This window comes from Electrophorus electricus, chromosome 3 (assembly GCF_013358815.1).
Source record: "Electrophorus electricus isolate fEleEle1 chromosome 3, fEleEle1.pri, whole genome shotgun sequence".
Taxonomy (NCBI): domain Eukaryota; kingdom Metazoa; phylum Chordata; class Actinopteri; order Gymnotiformes; family Gymnotidae; genus Electrophorus; species Electrophorus electricus.
In genome coordinates this window covers 6,031,966-6,049,882 of record NC_049537.1, presented here as the reverse complement: position 1 = coordinate 6,049,882, position 17,917 = coordinate 6,031,966, and the positions used below count along the sequence as shown (strand labels likewise).

Below are 17,917 nucleotides of genomic sequence, written 5' to 3'. Positions count from 1 at the left end.
ACCTTAATCGCCCTCAATTAACCTGCGCCACCAGATGCTCACCGCACCTCAAACCCCGGACTGTTCCAGGCTACCAAACAGGACATAAATCAACGTGAGCAGCAATTTGTGGCAGCAATTCCACATATTTGCGGAAGCCAGATAACAAAACACTAACGATGTGGAAAGGGGCACCTGAAGCGTGGATAGCCCCATGAACCTGCTCTGTTAGGAGAGACTTGTTGGGGGAAGGTCCACATGCTAATTTAAGGTTGGAAAGATTTCCCTCCCTGTCCAAGGAGTGCACAAAACGTGAACTAGCATGGCTTTACCAGCCTTCACCCACTGGTGAAGTGCCAGACGTTTGATATCTTACACTAAAGTACTTGCTTTGAAGGCAGACTTACATATCTATCATGTTACACTGTTACAAAAACTGAATCATTCTGTACATGTCCAAGTCGTTGACATGTGGATCATCTATGTGTAGGTGGAGTTGATGCCATAGTGACATTTATGACACTGTGTCAGATTTCCATGGAAAAAAGAAGCTGTCAGTGCAGTAATAGAGTGTACAGTAATCTAGGATGAAGAAAGTAATCAGCATGTGACAGAATAAGCCTCATCATTATGCTCATAACATACATTGGCTTATGATACAGTACCCAGTGTTTGAAACCCTGAGCTATTCCATGGTTCAAGAGGTGGGCATTTTCCAGGAGACCAAAGGGAGACGCATTTTCACCTGTATCACCCTGTTGACCTGGGTATGTTGACAGAGACGTGTGTTGGAACTTATAGGGAGCCAGGAGCTCAGTTTGGGTATAAACCAATAGTAAGTAAATGGAGGCCTGTTTCCCCTTTAAACAGAGATTTAACCATAGTCAGTCAGTCATAGACAAAGGAAAAATTAAAATGTTATCAATTGTTAGCAAGGTCAATGCACCAGAAAAAATAGAGTAAGCAAGTATAGAGAAAGAATGTGTGAGAGGAAGAGTAAGAGACGAAATGAGAGAACATAAGGAAAAATGAAGAGAGAAGGAATGTGTGTATGAAAATGGGACAGACAGAGACAAAAAAAGAAAGAATGTGTGTGAGTCAGAAAAAGTCATGGATGAAGTGGGAGAACACAAAGAGTGAAAAGAGAAGGAGTGTGTGTGTGTGTGTGTGTGTGTGTGTGTGTGTGTGTGTGTGTGTGTGTGTGTGTGTGTGTTTGTGCATGTGGGTATGCATGCATGCATGTATGTGTGTCTGTGTACTTTTGTGAGAGAAAGACAGATTAAATCAAAAAAGGAGAGCATGCAAGAATGCAAGTGTTGCTGGGTGGCTGGTGCCCCAGTGGGTCTCTTTCCTGTGGCCCTGGGCCAGAAGCTGAATTTCCGATTCTTGTGGAGCGGAATATTGCCCTGACAGGGACATGCAGCAGGGCTTAGCCACCAAAAACACAGGACAGCTCACCTCATCTGTTGTAGGTGCAGTTCAGGCAGGCATTGAGGTCTCATTACAAGGTCCCCGAATATAGCAAGCCCCTTTAACCAGGCAGTGAAGCAGCACAGATCAACCGCATACACCAGAGGGAAGAGATACATTCTGATACATATGGGATTGGGTATCCAAGCCAACCTTGGCAGGTGCTCAAAAAAAAATATTCTGCTCTCAATCAGTGGATATGGCTGAGCCTATGGGCTCCGGTAAGGGCCACAATCCCTTCAGGTCTACAAACAAATAAGGGGCCCTGTTAAAGAAATATTCTGGTGTTTTTTCAACCTAATCTCCTAATTTCCTTCACATTTGTATCATAAGGCTGTCACGAGCAATAATTTTAAGATATTTCCTTGTATTTAGAAAAGATTTGTAAATCTGGCGAATTAAATTCCACTTTATAGGGAGGTTCAAGGGAAGACAAATTCTGCTGATAAAAGCTGCAAGGAGTTTTTACAAAAGTACCTGCAAGAATCTTGGCGGATGTTTGCTCTCGTATTCACTGAAGAAATTAAATGAAATATTCTGCAAATCATAAACTTAAATGGCACACGCTGCAATCCGCAGGTGCTTTTATAGTAGTTTGTTTTGAGAGGCTTCACACACGCCAAAATCCGCCATCAGTGGTCAGAACGTTTGCGCTGTGCCATTCAACCTCGCAGTAACTGGACCATGCTATCGTTTTCACCCACAGAATTATTTTGCTTTCCTGAGGCGGCTCATTTTGCGCGTCTCCATACTGCCTCACTGTTTTCTTTGGGTTTTTGACTGAGCCGGGGAAGCAAGGCAGCGTTTATTTTTAGTTTCCTTTTACGATGAATTGGATGATTTGGCGTCCCTGGAGTTCCATTAAGCCATCAGGTGTGCTGCATAATTTTGACACAGCTCAATTTGAGATTCCTCCATGAGGACGGAGAACTTTGGTACAGGGGGCTCAGAAAAGCGCTACCCTGTAGAGCTACCTATACATGTGAGCGTTTTTTTACCTATACATTTAGCCATGTAAGCATGACGGTATTATGTTTGACAGAGGTAAACTCTGGAAACTGCTTCATAGTTCAGGTTGTTTCCTTTGTGGGAAAGAATGAAGACTGTTGTCACTTATGCTTACTGACTGTTATTGAATGTTACACTGAAAGTCCCACCACTCTAGCATATACAGCTGTAACATTTTCAACTCAGGAAGGTGTGTGTGTGTGTGTGTGTGTGTGTGTGTATGTATACGTAAGAGAGAAAGAGACAATTTTGCTGGCCAGACTGCCCAATATATCATAAGTCACATTAACTAATAAACAGAGCAAGTTATAGACCTTACATTATTTGAACTCTCACATTTGCAGAAAGAGAAATGCAACTGGATGGTCCTTCTGCATCAATCTAATTAGGCAAGAGGTCTCATTGAAACAAGAAAAATACAGTGAACACACTAAAATAAAATTGCTTTAAATTACATGAAGTAAAAAAAACATCTGTTGCAGTTTTTCCAGGCAGCTAAGAACCATTTCCTGAAAGAGAGCTCAATTTCTCACAACTATAAACTCAAAACCAAAAATGCACAGTTTTGTACAAGCCATGAACTTCTGTGAAAAAAACATTCATAACCACACACTACTCAAAATAAAATTATACAGTAACTGAAATTACAAAGCAGGGATTGAAGCTTTTCACTCCTATCTAAATTTCTGCATACTCTTAGCTTTCTGTCCATTTTCTGCAGTGATGTTTTCACACATCCCCACCTCCCTGTCTGCTTGGACATCCTTGACTTCTACACCTCTCAGTTCTTCAGCAGCAGGTGTGGTTCTAATTCAGTCTCCAAGCCCCAATTCTCCAAGTTCTCTCCCCACAGTTTCACAATCTCTACTCAAAAGCCATTTGGTTCATTGAAGGCATGGTCAATTTCCATCTTAATTAAAATTTACCTTTAGATGCCTCAGAAAAAAACATAAAAAGCACTGCTGAGATCAATTATACTGAGTATTAAAAATAAACAAACAAACAAACAAACAAAACTGCAACAATACGGTAAAGTGAAAAGGTTAAAAGACACATTCTAGAAAAAATAATTACCTGAAATAGAGTATACTATGTAAAATTAACAATAAATTAAAAAACAAAATGCATACAATAAAGTGCAAGAGTCTGAGAAAGTGTGAACATTTTGGATTTCTTCAAACTGCTCAAGTTTGGAGGATGTCTTGCTTGAAAGGCCTACATCATACAGTATTTCAATGGGATTAAAGTCAAGACTCTGACTATACTTTTTTTTGGTATAATATATATATTAGCATTCAGGCCATTTATTTCCTTCTGTGTTTGTGTTATATTGCATGACCCATCCTCAGTCCTGAAACATCTAGATGATCTTTAGCAAACTTGAAATGTGCAACACGTTAAACATTTATTTAATGACTGGTATCCTTTCATGAACACCATTTGCAGGGTTAATTAATGAACTGGATTCTTAACTGCCACCTTAGAGTCCTTTGCCAGAGGTGTTGTGTTCCTGATCTCTCTCTCTCTCTCTCTCTCTGTCTCTCGATTTCTAGGTTAAATGTTGGTGGATTTTGAACGGTTGTGCCGCACTATTTAAAGACACAGGCTCTCCAGAAGATGCTAATTGCCCAAGGCTGCAAGCCAGTCAAATTCAAGTGAGCATCATTCTAGTTTAAATGGGAATTGCTAGCTATATGAGATATCCGTGTTTAAGCATAACAAGCTTGCAGGTTGGAGGTGAGCAACCCAGTTTGGCCTTTTTTTTGGGGGGGGGGGGTGCAGTTTTTCTTTGTTTAAATTAGGAACTGTAGTTATTATAGTTAGTATATATTCTTTTTAGATGACTGGATAGTTTATGGTAATTTGATTTACCATTTTAAGCCACTAGTTACTCTTCTACTGCTTTTAGAAAAGTTTCAAATGACAAGCCAAAGATCAAAAATGTCATATTTTTCATTGTGCTGGTCTGGTGGTTGAATGGGCTAATATTCTGATGTACTGTTTTATTCTTGAGTTTAGATCATAACAGGATTCTTTTAGAGGATTCTGTGATGTGCGATGTCCTAATCATTTCAGGTTTCACAGCAACAGTGCAATAGTGATGAATTCTTTCCATTTGTCTTTCTGTGGTCTGATCTCAAAGAAAGGATCTCATTTAAAATCTTATTTTATGGGGTCATTTTGCACTTATCGGAGCATATTACATGATATTACATGTAGTGCGACAGATTTCTGTTGTGACAAGCAGGCAACCAAACTTTTGTACTGTAGGTCAAAATCACAGATGAATTAATTCAATATTCTGATTTAAGATCCTGGTTTAAGTTCTAAGCTTCTGAATTTAATGTTTAAACCATATCTGCTCAGTGAAGATATATTAATGTAGAATGTTGCAATGTCTTTGTATATTAGATTACATTTTAGGAGCCACTCATGCAGAAGTCCAGAATTATCCAAGTTTGCTTAAACTTCTTCTCACTACTGGAAATTATTGGATTATTGATGCTACTACCATGGAGGGACTCAGATTTGGCAGAGCACTTCACTCAGCTTTGTTTTTCCTTGGGTAAGGACACTGTCAATTATTACGTGGTTGCAGATCTCTTCAGAAAGACATATTCTACTCCCTCTTCCATTTCTTCTTCAACCTCCTCAGTTGCCATCCTACATCCTCCTGCTATATTTGAATTATTGGTCCAAAATACATGAACTCTCCTGTAGCTCTTTAGCCTTATTGTTTGATTGTTTACACCATTGGAATTGTGTGATAACTGAATTTGTGTTACAAGGCCCTAGACATATTAAATGTACGTTCTTAATCAGCACATAGCACAACAATATTTTTTTCTTTGGTATGTTTTGCTCATGGTTAGCATGTAGGGAGGAGAATACTGTTGCAAAGGCTGTCTGTTTGTCTGAGACTAGCCTCTTGAATCAGATCTAGTTTTTGTCAGTACTTCACTCTACCAAAGGAGTCACTGAGAGATGATGAGATCCTGATTATCAGTCAGATGTCAGATCGTCCCCCCCAAACACACACATAAAATCTTGTAATACTTACTTTGTGGGTTATTTCCAATAACTTGTGTATTACTGATCGAATGATGATATGCCTGCACCTAACCCTAACCTCAACCTCAGTAACCAAAAGACACACACACGCATGCGCGCGTGCACACACACACACACACACACACACACACACACACACACACACACACACACACACACACACACACACACACACACACCTCCTTTCCCACTACTGCTTCACTGCACCTTTGACTGATGCAATTTTTTTGTTTGAATTTCTGCATCTTTCTACTCATTGGTGTGTGCTGATGCTATCAGAGAGTATCTCACAGAAAAATTAAAACCTTCTGTCTCCAGTAAAAGAACAGATGTACCACCTCTAAATTTATAGACAATACAACATCTAAATCTATAGGCAGTTCATAGAAATGCAGAAAAAATGACCTGTGTGTGAACATAAAATCAAAATATCAGTCATATATGGGACCCTGCAATGTGAGGAGTTTTAGTTAAATGCTAAATATCTGTTAGATTAATTTCCACTTTATTTCCACGTTAACAGACAGTGGGGCCAGAAGTGTGGAGGTGGCTGAATACCAGTAAATAAAATCTGTTTTTTGATGACTGGTATAAGGAGTTACACATATTCTCATACTAGAAATATACATGTATGCATGTGAATTTGATTGACTCATGGAGGGTTCTTTGTGAACTTTCATATTCTCATATAGCAGAGTTTGTAAATGTTCTTTAAGAACATATTGAAGCAATTGTTGTAGTATATACATATGCTGTCATTATGTATAAGCTGTCATATGCTGTCTTTAGGAATTTTTATATTATTAAAAATATGGGTTACACATCTCTGTATGTCTCTCTCTCACTTTCTTTTTTCAAAAGACACAAAACCACCAAAATGAAGTTGTGTTTAAAGAGTTCCAGAACCCCATATCCTCATCAACACTACTTAAGAATCTACCTGAATGGTAAGTGCAATACTAACAGAACAGCTCTGTAGGCCCACGAGCATGTTTAATGGCCCTGCAAATAATAAGGAACTAATTAGCTTGTGTTTGTCTTTCTCATGAACGTATAGCTGTTGAGGGGGAAGTAGGAATGTTACCATTTGTATTTCTCGAGGCTCAGAACTGCTTCTAGTTTTGGCTCTTCCGATGCGAGTCCTTATTTTGGAGACATATTTGTATCTCTAAGAATAGACCGAAAAGAAATCTGCATTTAAAAAAAATAAAATTCTGGCGATGGCAAACTTGCTCAGATAATGCTGTTTAATCTACAACCAGGTTCAAATTTGCTCCTGTGAGTTGCTATGTCTTCTTAACACTTTAACCTGCAGTGGCATGAGAAATTCAGGTACATCTCAAGTGAGACAGGACAAGGATCCCCACTTCAGGGTGTGAAGTTAGTGAGGAGAATGCGTGTCAGAACAAAGGAGAGACTCTTAAGCTAAGTGTTTCTTTAAGAGGGGGCCTCAGCCGATGTAACCTGATCACTGCTTACGCTTCGTAGAAGTGACAAACCAGTGACTGGCATCATCCTCTCCCCCAACAGACGCTGTTGCCATACCGTTGGATAAGGGGAAGGAGAGGAGACTGTGTGCGCTTATCTGCCTGTGTGGAGTCACCAGCGCAGTTTGGCATGTGTCTAGCTGTCTCTCTCTCTCACCTCCCTCTAAGAGCTTCAACAATAACAGTGGGCACCATTGAAACCTTAACTGACACGTACATCATGTCTCTCACGTTTGGACATGTATGAGTCTAAACTAGAACAGGGCAGGTCATGGGAATGAGTAGGGAAGATGTTGAGAGATATTTCACATTACTAGCTGTGTATTAATAAACATAGATCTCTGGCTCTCACCATATTTACTTAAGTAGTACATGAACTCCGACATATTACCTGCTCTTGACAAGCACTACAGATGAAAATATTATCTAGAATTCTTTTTATAGAAAAAAATATACTTTAAGCAATGCATATTCATTCATATCAGTGAACACTGGCTCATTCATATCAGTGAACACAGACTCTTGAAGCAAAGAGTCCTCTTGCATCAGTCAACATGTCTAAAGGGTTTCTTTTGAAGGTTGTCTCATTGCACATGAGCATTTAGTACACATTTTCTTCATATTAACAGATTTACATCAGTATCTGTCTGAAGATGTGTGTGTGATAGAATGCTCACATTAACACTGGTCATCCAGTTGTGCTCCTGTGGTTTCCTGCTGGAGGCCACTGTCAGCAACTGCTCTTTGCTTGAACAGCATTAGCTGTATGGCGTCCTTCCCATCAGCTCCAGCTTCACAGATGTTCTATACATTATTCAAATCCTTTTTTTCCCAAACAACAAAATGACCTTTGAGGGATTCCCCCAGGAAAGCTTACTTTAGCTTGGGAGTGTGCCTGCATTTGTCAGTGGCTCAGTGACATCTCAAGCCATGCTAAAAAGTACAAAGAGCCATGCCATCATGGGGCTTCCCTGTAAAACTCAACAGGCCTAATGTGACTAGCAGCAAAGAGAAGGTGGCCTATTTTTTCAGGTTTCAGATCAGCCCGATCAGTCAAATGGTCTTCGCTCTGAAAGATGATTGATGGACAAAGCTACACAAACTGTTATGCAGGATAAACAGAGCACATTCCTTCCCCTCTTTAGAACATAGCTTAGGAAAGAGGCATGTTTTTTAGCTAGGAGGAGTTTGATAGACAAGCTGTGCCATACAGGACCTGTGAGATGAACACCTCATAGTAAAGGTTTAATGGACCATCTTTGAGTCTCTTTGAACTTAATGAGGTCATAATTCTCAATCTGATGGTTGTATGGCAGCCAGTCAACATTCAACTGTGCATTTAACATATGCTATGGGGCTTTTCTGTATGTAGAAAATGCATTCTAATAATATCAACTTCTCTGTTAATATAGGTTTACTTTGGTAAAATATTAAAATGTGAACCTGAAAAAAGGATAGAAATTACACTGTAAAAATACAACCAAAACAGAGGTCAAATGCTTCCTGGACGTGTAATTGTGGTGTAAAACCTGGAGACTGAAGTCTTCTTCTAGTATTCTGTAGACAGCTTGGTTGAGGGATCACCTTTTGACATGAGGTCCTCCAATTCTTTTTCCTTCATGCTCTCAACACACCCAAACCCAGCTCCCTCCCAGTCTGACTCCTGGAGCAAGGCCCAAGCAAGCCCAGGTCCCAAATGATACTCTGCAAACACTGCTGGGCTTCTCACAGGTAACTCAATCCTTCTTTTGTCGTTGAGAGTAAGTGGTAGCTGAGGACAGATGTGACATTTAGCTGGCTCATCAGCCAGTCAGGGAGGGTCTGCTTGCTTATTTTCTCAGCCACAATTTGAAAGAAAGGAGGCTGTTTACTTAATATGGCCAGCTTTTAATCGCACAAGAAAGAGCTTTTAAAAGATTAAAATTCATAACTGTTTCAGTCATGATTCTGAAATCAGAAATGACAAATGCCAGTGTTTTCATTTGACATATGCCTGAAGGACCCTTATGTGTCAGTGAGGCATCGATATTTCTAATAGCTAATGTCTTATCAACCATCATGTAAAAGAAAAATGCAAAGCAAATGCGCATCTGATCAGGTACAGATTGATGCGTAATTAATGTCATTCTGGGTCAAAAGAAAGAAATGGAAGAGCATCACTATATTAGGTACGGCACCTATTGTGTCCACTGACATTTAATACCTTATAAAAAAGTCAGTAAGGCAGAGTTATCTGATAAGTATCTTTAATGAATGAACTCTGGATTTGCCATGTAGAAGACCAGAGCAGAGTGTCGATGGGGAGCGTGCTGACAAATTAATCCTCCTTTTCACTTTCAGTGACTCTTGCCCCTATATCTTTTCTCACCTGTCAGGGGTGCACCTCACTCATCCTGCATTCCAGGGTGTCTCTCACTGTGGCTGATTCTCCTTCTCAAACAAAGCCACTTCTCTGAGGAACGTGACATAAGCAGTGAACCAGTTCTCTCCCATTACAGACTCCAGTTCGGCTCAAAGACTGATGCTACTATAGTGACAATTGTTCAGTTGTTGGGCCAGAAGGAAAGGCAAAGTCATTTGTGAAATACCATCTCTAGCACTCGGGCTTTGACTTTGCATGAAACATCTGTAAGCATTTCTTTGTTTAGTTATTTAGTGTTAATCAATTGCAATGTGATGAAGAACAACACAAAGAGCAGACATTGGATAAGTCCGTAAGGTGCAGACAGTGTTTTAAGCCAATCAGATAAACTTTCTCCCATGAAGATGAGTGCCAGAGTAAGCCAATGAAAGGTTGGAAACATACTTTCACAAATGTCAAACTAATAACTGAAAATGATCATTTTACAAACAGCTTTCTAGAATATGTCATATGACAGTCATGCTTTCATTTTGGTGTAACAACATAGAAGTGGACAAAATGAATGGCGCTTGTGTATTATGTAATTATGTATCTTCAGATATTAATTTGAAAGTGTCACGCCTCTCACCAATTATGACTGAGGTATTACTTCAGTGTCTCCAGCATAACTTCTTCATATGACTTACATAAGGCAGCCGCAATTACAAACAGTTAGCAGTGCTGTACTCCAAGCAAGATATCACTTCCTCCATAGAATATTTGGGTATGCACAGTGCCATCGATACATTGTTTAACACAAGCACATCTTCTACTAATGGAGAGCGTATCTCATGTGAACACAAGGAAATGAAAGGGAATACAGAAGAAAGGCATTTGATATCTGGGAAAAGCTTTTCTCTTGGCAGCTCAGAGTGATAACAGTCTGATGGAAATCTACACATAAAACTGATTTGAAACAAGTAAAAAGAGATTGCCTCATGTTGCATCAATATGGTTCTCATGTTAACAACCTCAGCGATGTACTGCATACAGTGAGAATTACCTGCAGTTTGCCTTAGGTGGCCTGTGTTGAATGTGACTTAATTTGGCTAATAGTCCACTAAACAAATTAATGGTTTGACATGCATCAGAACTCACATTTATTGAAAACGAAACCTCTTGAAGGACAATAACAGTGCTTTCAACGTCCCTGTCTCTCGTTCTCTAATGTGTAGCTTGAGGGATATGGAGGCCTCTAACAAACACAATTAAAAGGGCTTGTTAAACCTGAGGGTGAGGCAGAGTGCCGCGTTTTTAAAGAACAGTGTTGAGTGGTCAGGTTGTTAAGTGAAATTACGCTCATAGATTGTAAAATTGTAACATCATACTCACATGACAATAAATAAGCAATATGACATGACTGTGGGAAAAAAATTATATTGTGTAATTGTAGTACTGGAATGCGTTCAGCACTCATGGGCATACAGACAGAAAGATGAGAAACTCAGAGAGAAGGATTGTTCTGTTTGTTTCAGCAGCATGTCAGTAACAGATGGGTCGTTTGGTGACCCAGGCGGGTCCTCTCGGGCCGTAAGGGCATCCCGTTTCATTGCCCACACAGACATTTCGCTAATGACCCGTGCTACAGTGCTAGTGAGATCATCATCTCTACATTCTCTCAATCAGAAACATAATGAAGACAAGTGTGTTGCAATTCTATGAGGATAAATTACCCTCACATTGCCTTACAAGCTCAAAGGGAGGTTGGGGCATGTTGAGCTGCGGTGTGCTGGACGCTGTCCTCTAGTGGCTCTATTCTTTCTGTGGTGGTGGATTTTTAATAAGAATTCTTAATACAGGCATTAATGTTGGGTATAAATATATAGATGGTATAAATTCTTCCGTTTGACACAATACTAACTGGAAATCCGCTTTTTTTCTTGTAGGAGGAGTGATTACAAAAGCTATCATAGGATGAATCCATAAAATACCCACAGTGATGAGTCTACTTGGTGCTCAGACTAGTTAATAGGCCACATGGGAACAAAGTGGAACTGAGAGGCAGCCGCCGTCTGTGTTGTAATCTCAGAGGCTACCAAGAACACCCAGCATCAGCAGAAAGACAAAACACAGAGATTTAGGTTAGACTAAGCGTCATGGAGCACCAGTGTGATATCTCGAGTGCATTGCTCTATCTCTGGGGCTCGGTAGGACGAGTTACTGTGCCTTACTCATTATGGATAAGGTGTAGACTGTGCTGATAAATCTATCCATGCTTCAGGCTGCAGTATGGGCCTAGGCCTTTCCTTGGGGCTACTTTCCCATGAATAGGTGGCGTCAGCACTGGGCCCTGGCGAGTGCATTCACAATTATCAGTGCCATCAATGTCCCACTGAGGTTTATCTACCAGATAGAGATTTTTTAGTCGCCCATCAACAGCTGTGTTTGGGGGAATGGCACAATGGTAGAATTACCGTCAAAGTGGGCAAATCCTGTATATTTGATAACAGGGGTATTTCTTCTGAACACACACAAACACACTTGCACAAATAAACCCATACATGCATAAACATGGCCCCTTTGTGTAAGAGATGGGAATCATCATGTTTGTGGAGACAATAGGTCAGTAGGCAGTGTGTGTTTATATCTGAGCACAGATTGTGGTTATGGATGACTGCTTGACACAGACACTCTGGTGCTTCCATGTCCAACTTGCTAAATATTTTCTAAGTCTCAGTAGTTAGAGGGATTATATGTATTGTAAATATTTAACCTTATTTACATATTCAAAAGTGAGCTTGGGGGAGGGGGCATGGAGCTGAGAAACCAGACCTCACTGTTGAGCCTTCTAGAGGCGTCATGGGCTTAATTCAGCAAAACACCAACATAGAGCGGTGCTTACTTGATGACCCCTGTAAAGAGCTGGCGGTGTTGTGGTTTTTAGCATGAAGAGAGCAGGCTGGGCCCTATGTGAACCTCTAATGGTTTGGCACAGGATATTTGACATCTTAGCCCATGTGTATTTACAACCTTTAATGGAGTTTAACAAATAAACAAATAAAAATGAGATAGTATGTTTGCAAAATTTTAGCTGGCACTACATTGCAATAAACTTAGAAATACATTAATTCATTCGATATCTTATTATTGTTAATTCTTAACTGTAATCTTCAAAATATGAGACTAATTGCAATTTATGGGAACTATCTACCTCTTCTCATTACCATGGTTCCTAATTTTATATTAGCCTTTATGTAGGATTTTTAAAATCAACATATAACTTAATCAATGATTAATCTAGTGTTAATGAGTAAAACATTCTATAAGCTATTTATTCTGTTGTTTTACTTCACAACATATAAAGTTGTTTCCTCTGAAATCAAATAAACTAATTATGTTTTATTATATCTCATTAGTAAGCTATTTGTAATTCGAGTCTTCTCTTTGGTACATAATAAAAAACAGACTGGGCTAAACAACTTTGTTGTGGTCCAGATTTTATCAGTTAGCAGTTACTGGTGAACTCAACCCTTAAAGTAAAAAATTAATATGTAATACAAGGCACAAAATGACACCCCACCCCCCACCCCCCACAAAAAAAGAAAAAAAGAAAAGGTGCTTTGGGGTCTAACATGACTGGACATTGTGGTTGAGTCAGTCCTAGGACGGATTCTCATCTTGCACTTCTCTGGTCAGACTGGTCCCCACTGGTAACTCCTGCTCCTAGATCATTCATGCCAGTTCCTTTTGAAGTCAAGATACAAGCACAAAGAAGCACACTACCTGGGACAAACACTCTTCAGCATCACTAAGCTGTGTTTACTATTGTTGTGGGTTTAATTTCCAGTCTGCTGTTCCTACAGTTCGGAGATTTTGTTGCCTACTAATTCACATGGAGATGCCCAGTATTGCTCTGTGTGCCAGTTTACTGAATCTTTCTGCATTTTATTAAGGAGCTTTCTGGAACACACACACAAAAAAACTTCCTCACCCTTGTAGCCAGCTGCTTCTACATCCTTGTCATCCTTCCTGAGTGATGTTGTGGGGTGTGTTAAAGCACCAGCATGAATACCGCCTGACGACAGCCACTGCAGTATAAGACAAGTCTGTCTTCACACACATCTGCTCTGTGAAGACACATGTGACTGTGATCTGTCTTAAGATGATCTTAAGACATTTAGCCATTTTGTAAACTAAATCAACTAGGGAAATACAGAGAAAAATGGTTTTCATTTACAAGGAAATTATGCATTACAAAGTCTGCTATAATAGCTTTTGGGACAACCAAATAACTATTTGGGAGAGGCAGTAATAGGAATACACAGAAGGTGCCAGCCAGTAGGAGGAATAATTTGCAATTTATCATCATGTTTGCACTTTAGAAAAAAAATAGTATTAAATATGTTTATACCTAGAAAATTTAAAGGTTGTGAAATGTTATTAGTTTAAATGAAATTATTTTTTGTTTATTCTTTCAAAGAGAACCTAGCACTTCTTTCCTGTCTTTAACGGAAAGCTTGAGTTTGAAAAATTAGCTTTGTACGCCCCCGTGTGGAAAAAAGAGCATAAACCGTAATTTGTTTACCGTTCCCAGGAAACGAAAGAGCGCAAGCAGAACTGACGAAGGTAGCTTAGTTTGGCTAACCTGGCTAAATTTGGGAAGTGCTATACATTGCCGTCTACATTTTACCACCACAGATAGATAATAAATATCAGTAAGTATGGCAGCATCAGGTAAAGCCAAAGAAAAAGAGCCCGTGGATATAGTTCACCAAAATGCAATTCATGTGGAGACAATAATGAAAGAACAGAGGAGTCAGAAGCTGTACACCAAGTTCAGCATCAATCCTTTCAAAAAATGTGAGTATTTTTATAGCTAGTTAAATAGATTAGCTAAGATATATTATGTAGATTTGAAATAGTTTAGTAATAGGCGACTATGATTAAGAAGCACTTCATTAATTCAGTAACTAGCTTTAATTATCTTCAGTTTCTTAATATCATAACAGGCATGGGCACGGCTGAACTGAGCATTTTTGTCATTGGTACTAGATACTAGAGTACATTAGGCTGTGGCACTAGCAAAACCTGCCCTAAGATTTGCAAAAAGGACGCATTTAGACCCATTAGTCAGTAGCTGTATTCTGCAGTGAAGGAAGTGTAAATGAGCCTAAAAAAGCAGGTCAAGTCAGTAGCTAGGTGACTGAGTGAACATGCTTATTTTTTAAGACAATCACATATTGCAAACTAGAATGTGAACGATTCATGATGGTAATCATGCTTTACATGCTTTTCTTTCAGTGCATGTTTTGACTGATAAACCCATGGCAAGGAAAACACATGAAGAGACAGAGGAGGACCGTAAGTATTTATAAGGGAATTTACACTTCAGTATCAGGTAATATATATTCAGTTCATTCAGTGATTACCAGCTGGTATATGGACAACTGGATTATGTTTAAATGTTGAAATCAAAACCAAATTTTATTTTATTTTATTCAATTATGTAATTTGCTACAAGTTATAGAATTTAAATAAGACATGTGCAATTAATTGATTTTTACAGACTTTTTAAAAAGGCATTCATATATTCGTAACAACCACAGTTTAACTGATATGCCCCTAAAAGAAAAAGGCTGAGGTTAGGAACTTTTTAGGGGGTTCTTCTGTTTGTTTCTGAAGGTGATACTTGGTGATCCTATGGAAGAGCCTGATAAAAAATAAAAAAAAAAATCACCAAGTAAAGGATCATCCTCAGACTGAACCGTTTTCTAAATGTATCCCTACTCAAATTCTGCTGCTTCCATGGCATTACCTTCCTATTGCCACCTAGACATGTCTAAAACAGAGATGCAATGACAGAGAGGGATAATATTAGAACTGCCTTATTTCTGTCATGGAATATGACAGCACTGGAACCTGTGATCGGCTGGTTTTGGCCAAAGTTACAACTCTGCCACAGCTCTTGCATCATGATATTTGGGATTCTCTAAATGTTACTGTGTTGGCTGCCTGGTTCTTTAGATCACACAGGACCCAGAGGCACACCATCCAGCCATCCAGGACCATGGTTTTCTTAAAAAGATAAATGGGAGAGTGTATTAAAATTCTAATAAGTTCATTTCCTTGGGATAATTTATGTTATTTTTCTCAGTTAATTTTTCTATGGTATTTTGGGTAATTCATTCAATTTCCTCGCCAGCTGCTTTCCTAAAGACCATTCATGGAGCTCATTTAGAACCAACAAAGAAGTACACTCACCCCATGACTGAGGCTCAGGAAATTGGCTGGATCGCCACCCCTCTGGTAGGCTTTCCAGGAGTTTCTAGGAGTTGTCTAGGAATAAGATGAGTAAATAAAACTGAACTTAGTTTGATACACATCTAGTTTCATGAATAGAAATCAACACCAGTAGATGGAAGATACAGGTAACTTAGTTTATTATTATGTAAATAACTATATAAGGTACTTTATTTCATCATCCTTCTTCACTCAAATAAAAGCCCAGATAAGTATGTGATCTTTTTGCTTCATGACAATGACCCTGCGATTTTACATTTCAGATTGTTTCAGATCGCACAGACAGAAGACTGAACTTTCCACGCCAGAATTCAGAAATCACCAAATACATGGATGCTGCTTGGCGTCTGAAAGAGCAGACTCAGAATCTTGGGTGAAAGCCATATGACTGCATCTGCTCTGGAACTGCCGTGCCTCTCCCTGGAGCCCTCAAACATGAAGCGCTTATAAAGAAGAACTTGTCAGAGAGTCTATTATTAAACCTTATTACCATATGATTAAGCATGTGGAGTCATGCAGTTTTCCAGGCATGAATGATTGAAACTATTTTTGTGGAATATTTTTGAGAAAACTCAGTAGACTGAATTCAGGTTTTGATCTTCCTTGATATATTAACCATTTAACAGTGATAATGTTAAGAAATCAGATCATGTCGGAATAACACCACAAAAATTATAATAAGGATATGCCAAGAAATGTTGATTAATTCTCATACACATTTACACAGTGCAGTACAGTAAGATGCATGACATACTAATAAGGTACAATTTATGGTTTTACGTAACATGCTTTGTAAATCTATTAAATTAACTAATTTCTTTTTTAAGAATATTGTCTTTTCAGAATATGGATGTGTACCGCCTGTGTAATCTTTTTCTATTTTATTTTCAGCATCTGGTGAATAGTCACATTTAATGGAGATAGAATGCCTTTAGTATTCATTTTTTTAAATCTTTGCGAAACAAATTGTTTTTACAGAGTCCTCCAGTGTCAAAGGTGAGTCTAAAAGGTCATTATCTACATCAATTATAATGCACTATGATAGCCAGACTTTAAAATCCAGAAAAAATTTGGCAAGCATTTGAGGTTTCACAGCCCAGCAGCTCAATAAGCACTTACAGATTTCAATTTGGAATTACAATGTGCTAACCGCATTGTTCAAATACGCTTTTCCAAAACGCTTTCTTTGCCCACACCGCTCCTAATGCTTATTAGTCAACTAGGCAGTTGTGTGCACTTGTGGAGAGCTGATCAATGTCAGCTAGAGCCCCGCAGTTTTACTGTGGCCCTGGCCCGCAGAAGGGTGGCCGACTGTGTCTGCTACCGTTACCAGACCATTAACTACCCATGCAGAAATGGAAGCTAGAACATATACCAGAAGTGGCAGGGTGTTTATTCCAGGTGTTTTCAATTTTCCACAAACTCAGGAGTGATACCAGTGTTAAGTGGAATTAATTGCATCGCAGGATCCTCTCCACAGATGTAGAAAGGAACCGAAGCATGACAGCCCTCGCCATAAGCTCAAAGCACTCAAAGCTATCTTGGATGTGTGTGAACAGGTGTTCAGGTGTTCATCTTCATGGCTTTTACATCCAACTCCAACCACTCGCTTGGGCAGTCAAGAGTCCCAGACTGGACCATGTTCTACAGGATGTGGGAGTGCTGGCCACCAGCAAGGGCAGCAGTACTGCAAAATACCATTGCCGAGGCCATCCTGGCTGAAAATGTAAAATGGCTGAAAATGTAAATGGATCATCCTACCCTGTGAATGAATGTCTGATGAGCTTTAACCCATGGGACAATGCACATGAAGCGGTTTCCTACACCGAGGACACCCTGAAGCAGTCCCCACAAAAGAAACTAGAGTCCCACAGCAGGTTGTTGCTGGTACAGGCTCTGGGTCTGTACCTTGAGTCAAGTGACCCATGGTGGGACAGCTGAGGGCAGCATGCAACACTGGAAAAAGTAGACCAACTTTTCAGACATACACTGAGCTAGGGGTAACTCACTGGATGCTGGTATTTATGAAGGGTGCGGCATTGTTTTTGAAGGCACCATTTGTTATTGCATTAAAAAAAGAAATGTTGCTAATACATCACTGTCTTGGCTGATCATTTAGTGTGGCAGAGGATGATGAGAAGTAGGACTCAGCTAAGTGGCCCAGCTTTATAACATTACCCTTGCTTTGCAGGCCCTGTGCTTGTGTGAGACATCGGGGTAATGATCCATTGCCTGACTAGCAGACAGTTGTAGAGATTGA

The 17,917-nt window shown here is 39.5% G+C and overlaps 1 protein-coding gene across 3 annotated transcripts; it reads left to right on the top strand.

Moving 5' to 3' along the window:
* The first annotated feature begins 13,958 nt into the window (after positions 1-13,958).
* fam183a (family with sequence similarity 183 member A) lies at positions 13,959-17,714 on the top strand. Of its 3 annotated transcripts, none has more exons than XR_004775820.1 (5): positions 13,959-14,217; positions 14,659-14,718; positions 15,560-15,663; positions 15,921-16,653; positions 17,217-17,714. XR_004775820.1 is itself a non-coding variant. In XM_026998869.2 (4 exons), the coding sequence occupies exons 1-4, from the start codon at positions 14,079-14,081 to the stop codon at positions 16,032-16,034; spliced, it is 417 nt and encodes a 138-aa protein (XP_026854670.1). In that variant the 5' UTR covers positions 13,959-14,078; the 3' UTR covers positions 16,035-17,714. The 3 variants fall into 3 exon arrangements, 1 of the variants encoding a protein (XP_026854670.1); XR_004775819.1 differs by having other exon boundaries at positions 17,138-17,714; XM_026998869.2 differs by having other exon boundaries at positions 15,921-17,714.
* The last annotated feature ends 203 nt before the right edge of the window (positions 17,715-17,917 follow it).

What these genes read in the sequence shown, in the direction of transcription:
- fam183a (XM_026998869.2), top strand. Translation starts at nt 14,079, where the DNA reads ATGGCAGCATCAGGTAAAGCCAAAGAAAAAGAGCCCGTGGATATAGTT. An exon ending in CATCAATCCTTTCAAAAAAT is followed by an intron (nt 14,218 to 14,658) that starts GTGAGTATTTTT and finishes CTTTTCTTTCAG; the next exon opens with TGCATGTTTTGACTGATAAA. An exon ending in GCTGGATCGCCACCCCTCTG is followed by an intron (nt 15,664 to 15,920) that starts GTAGGCTTTCCA and finishes TTTACATTTCAG; the next exon opens with ATTGTTTCAGATCGCACAGA.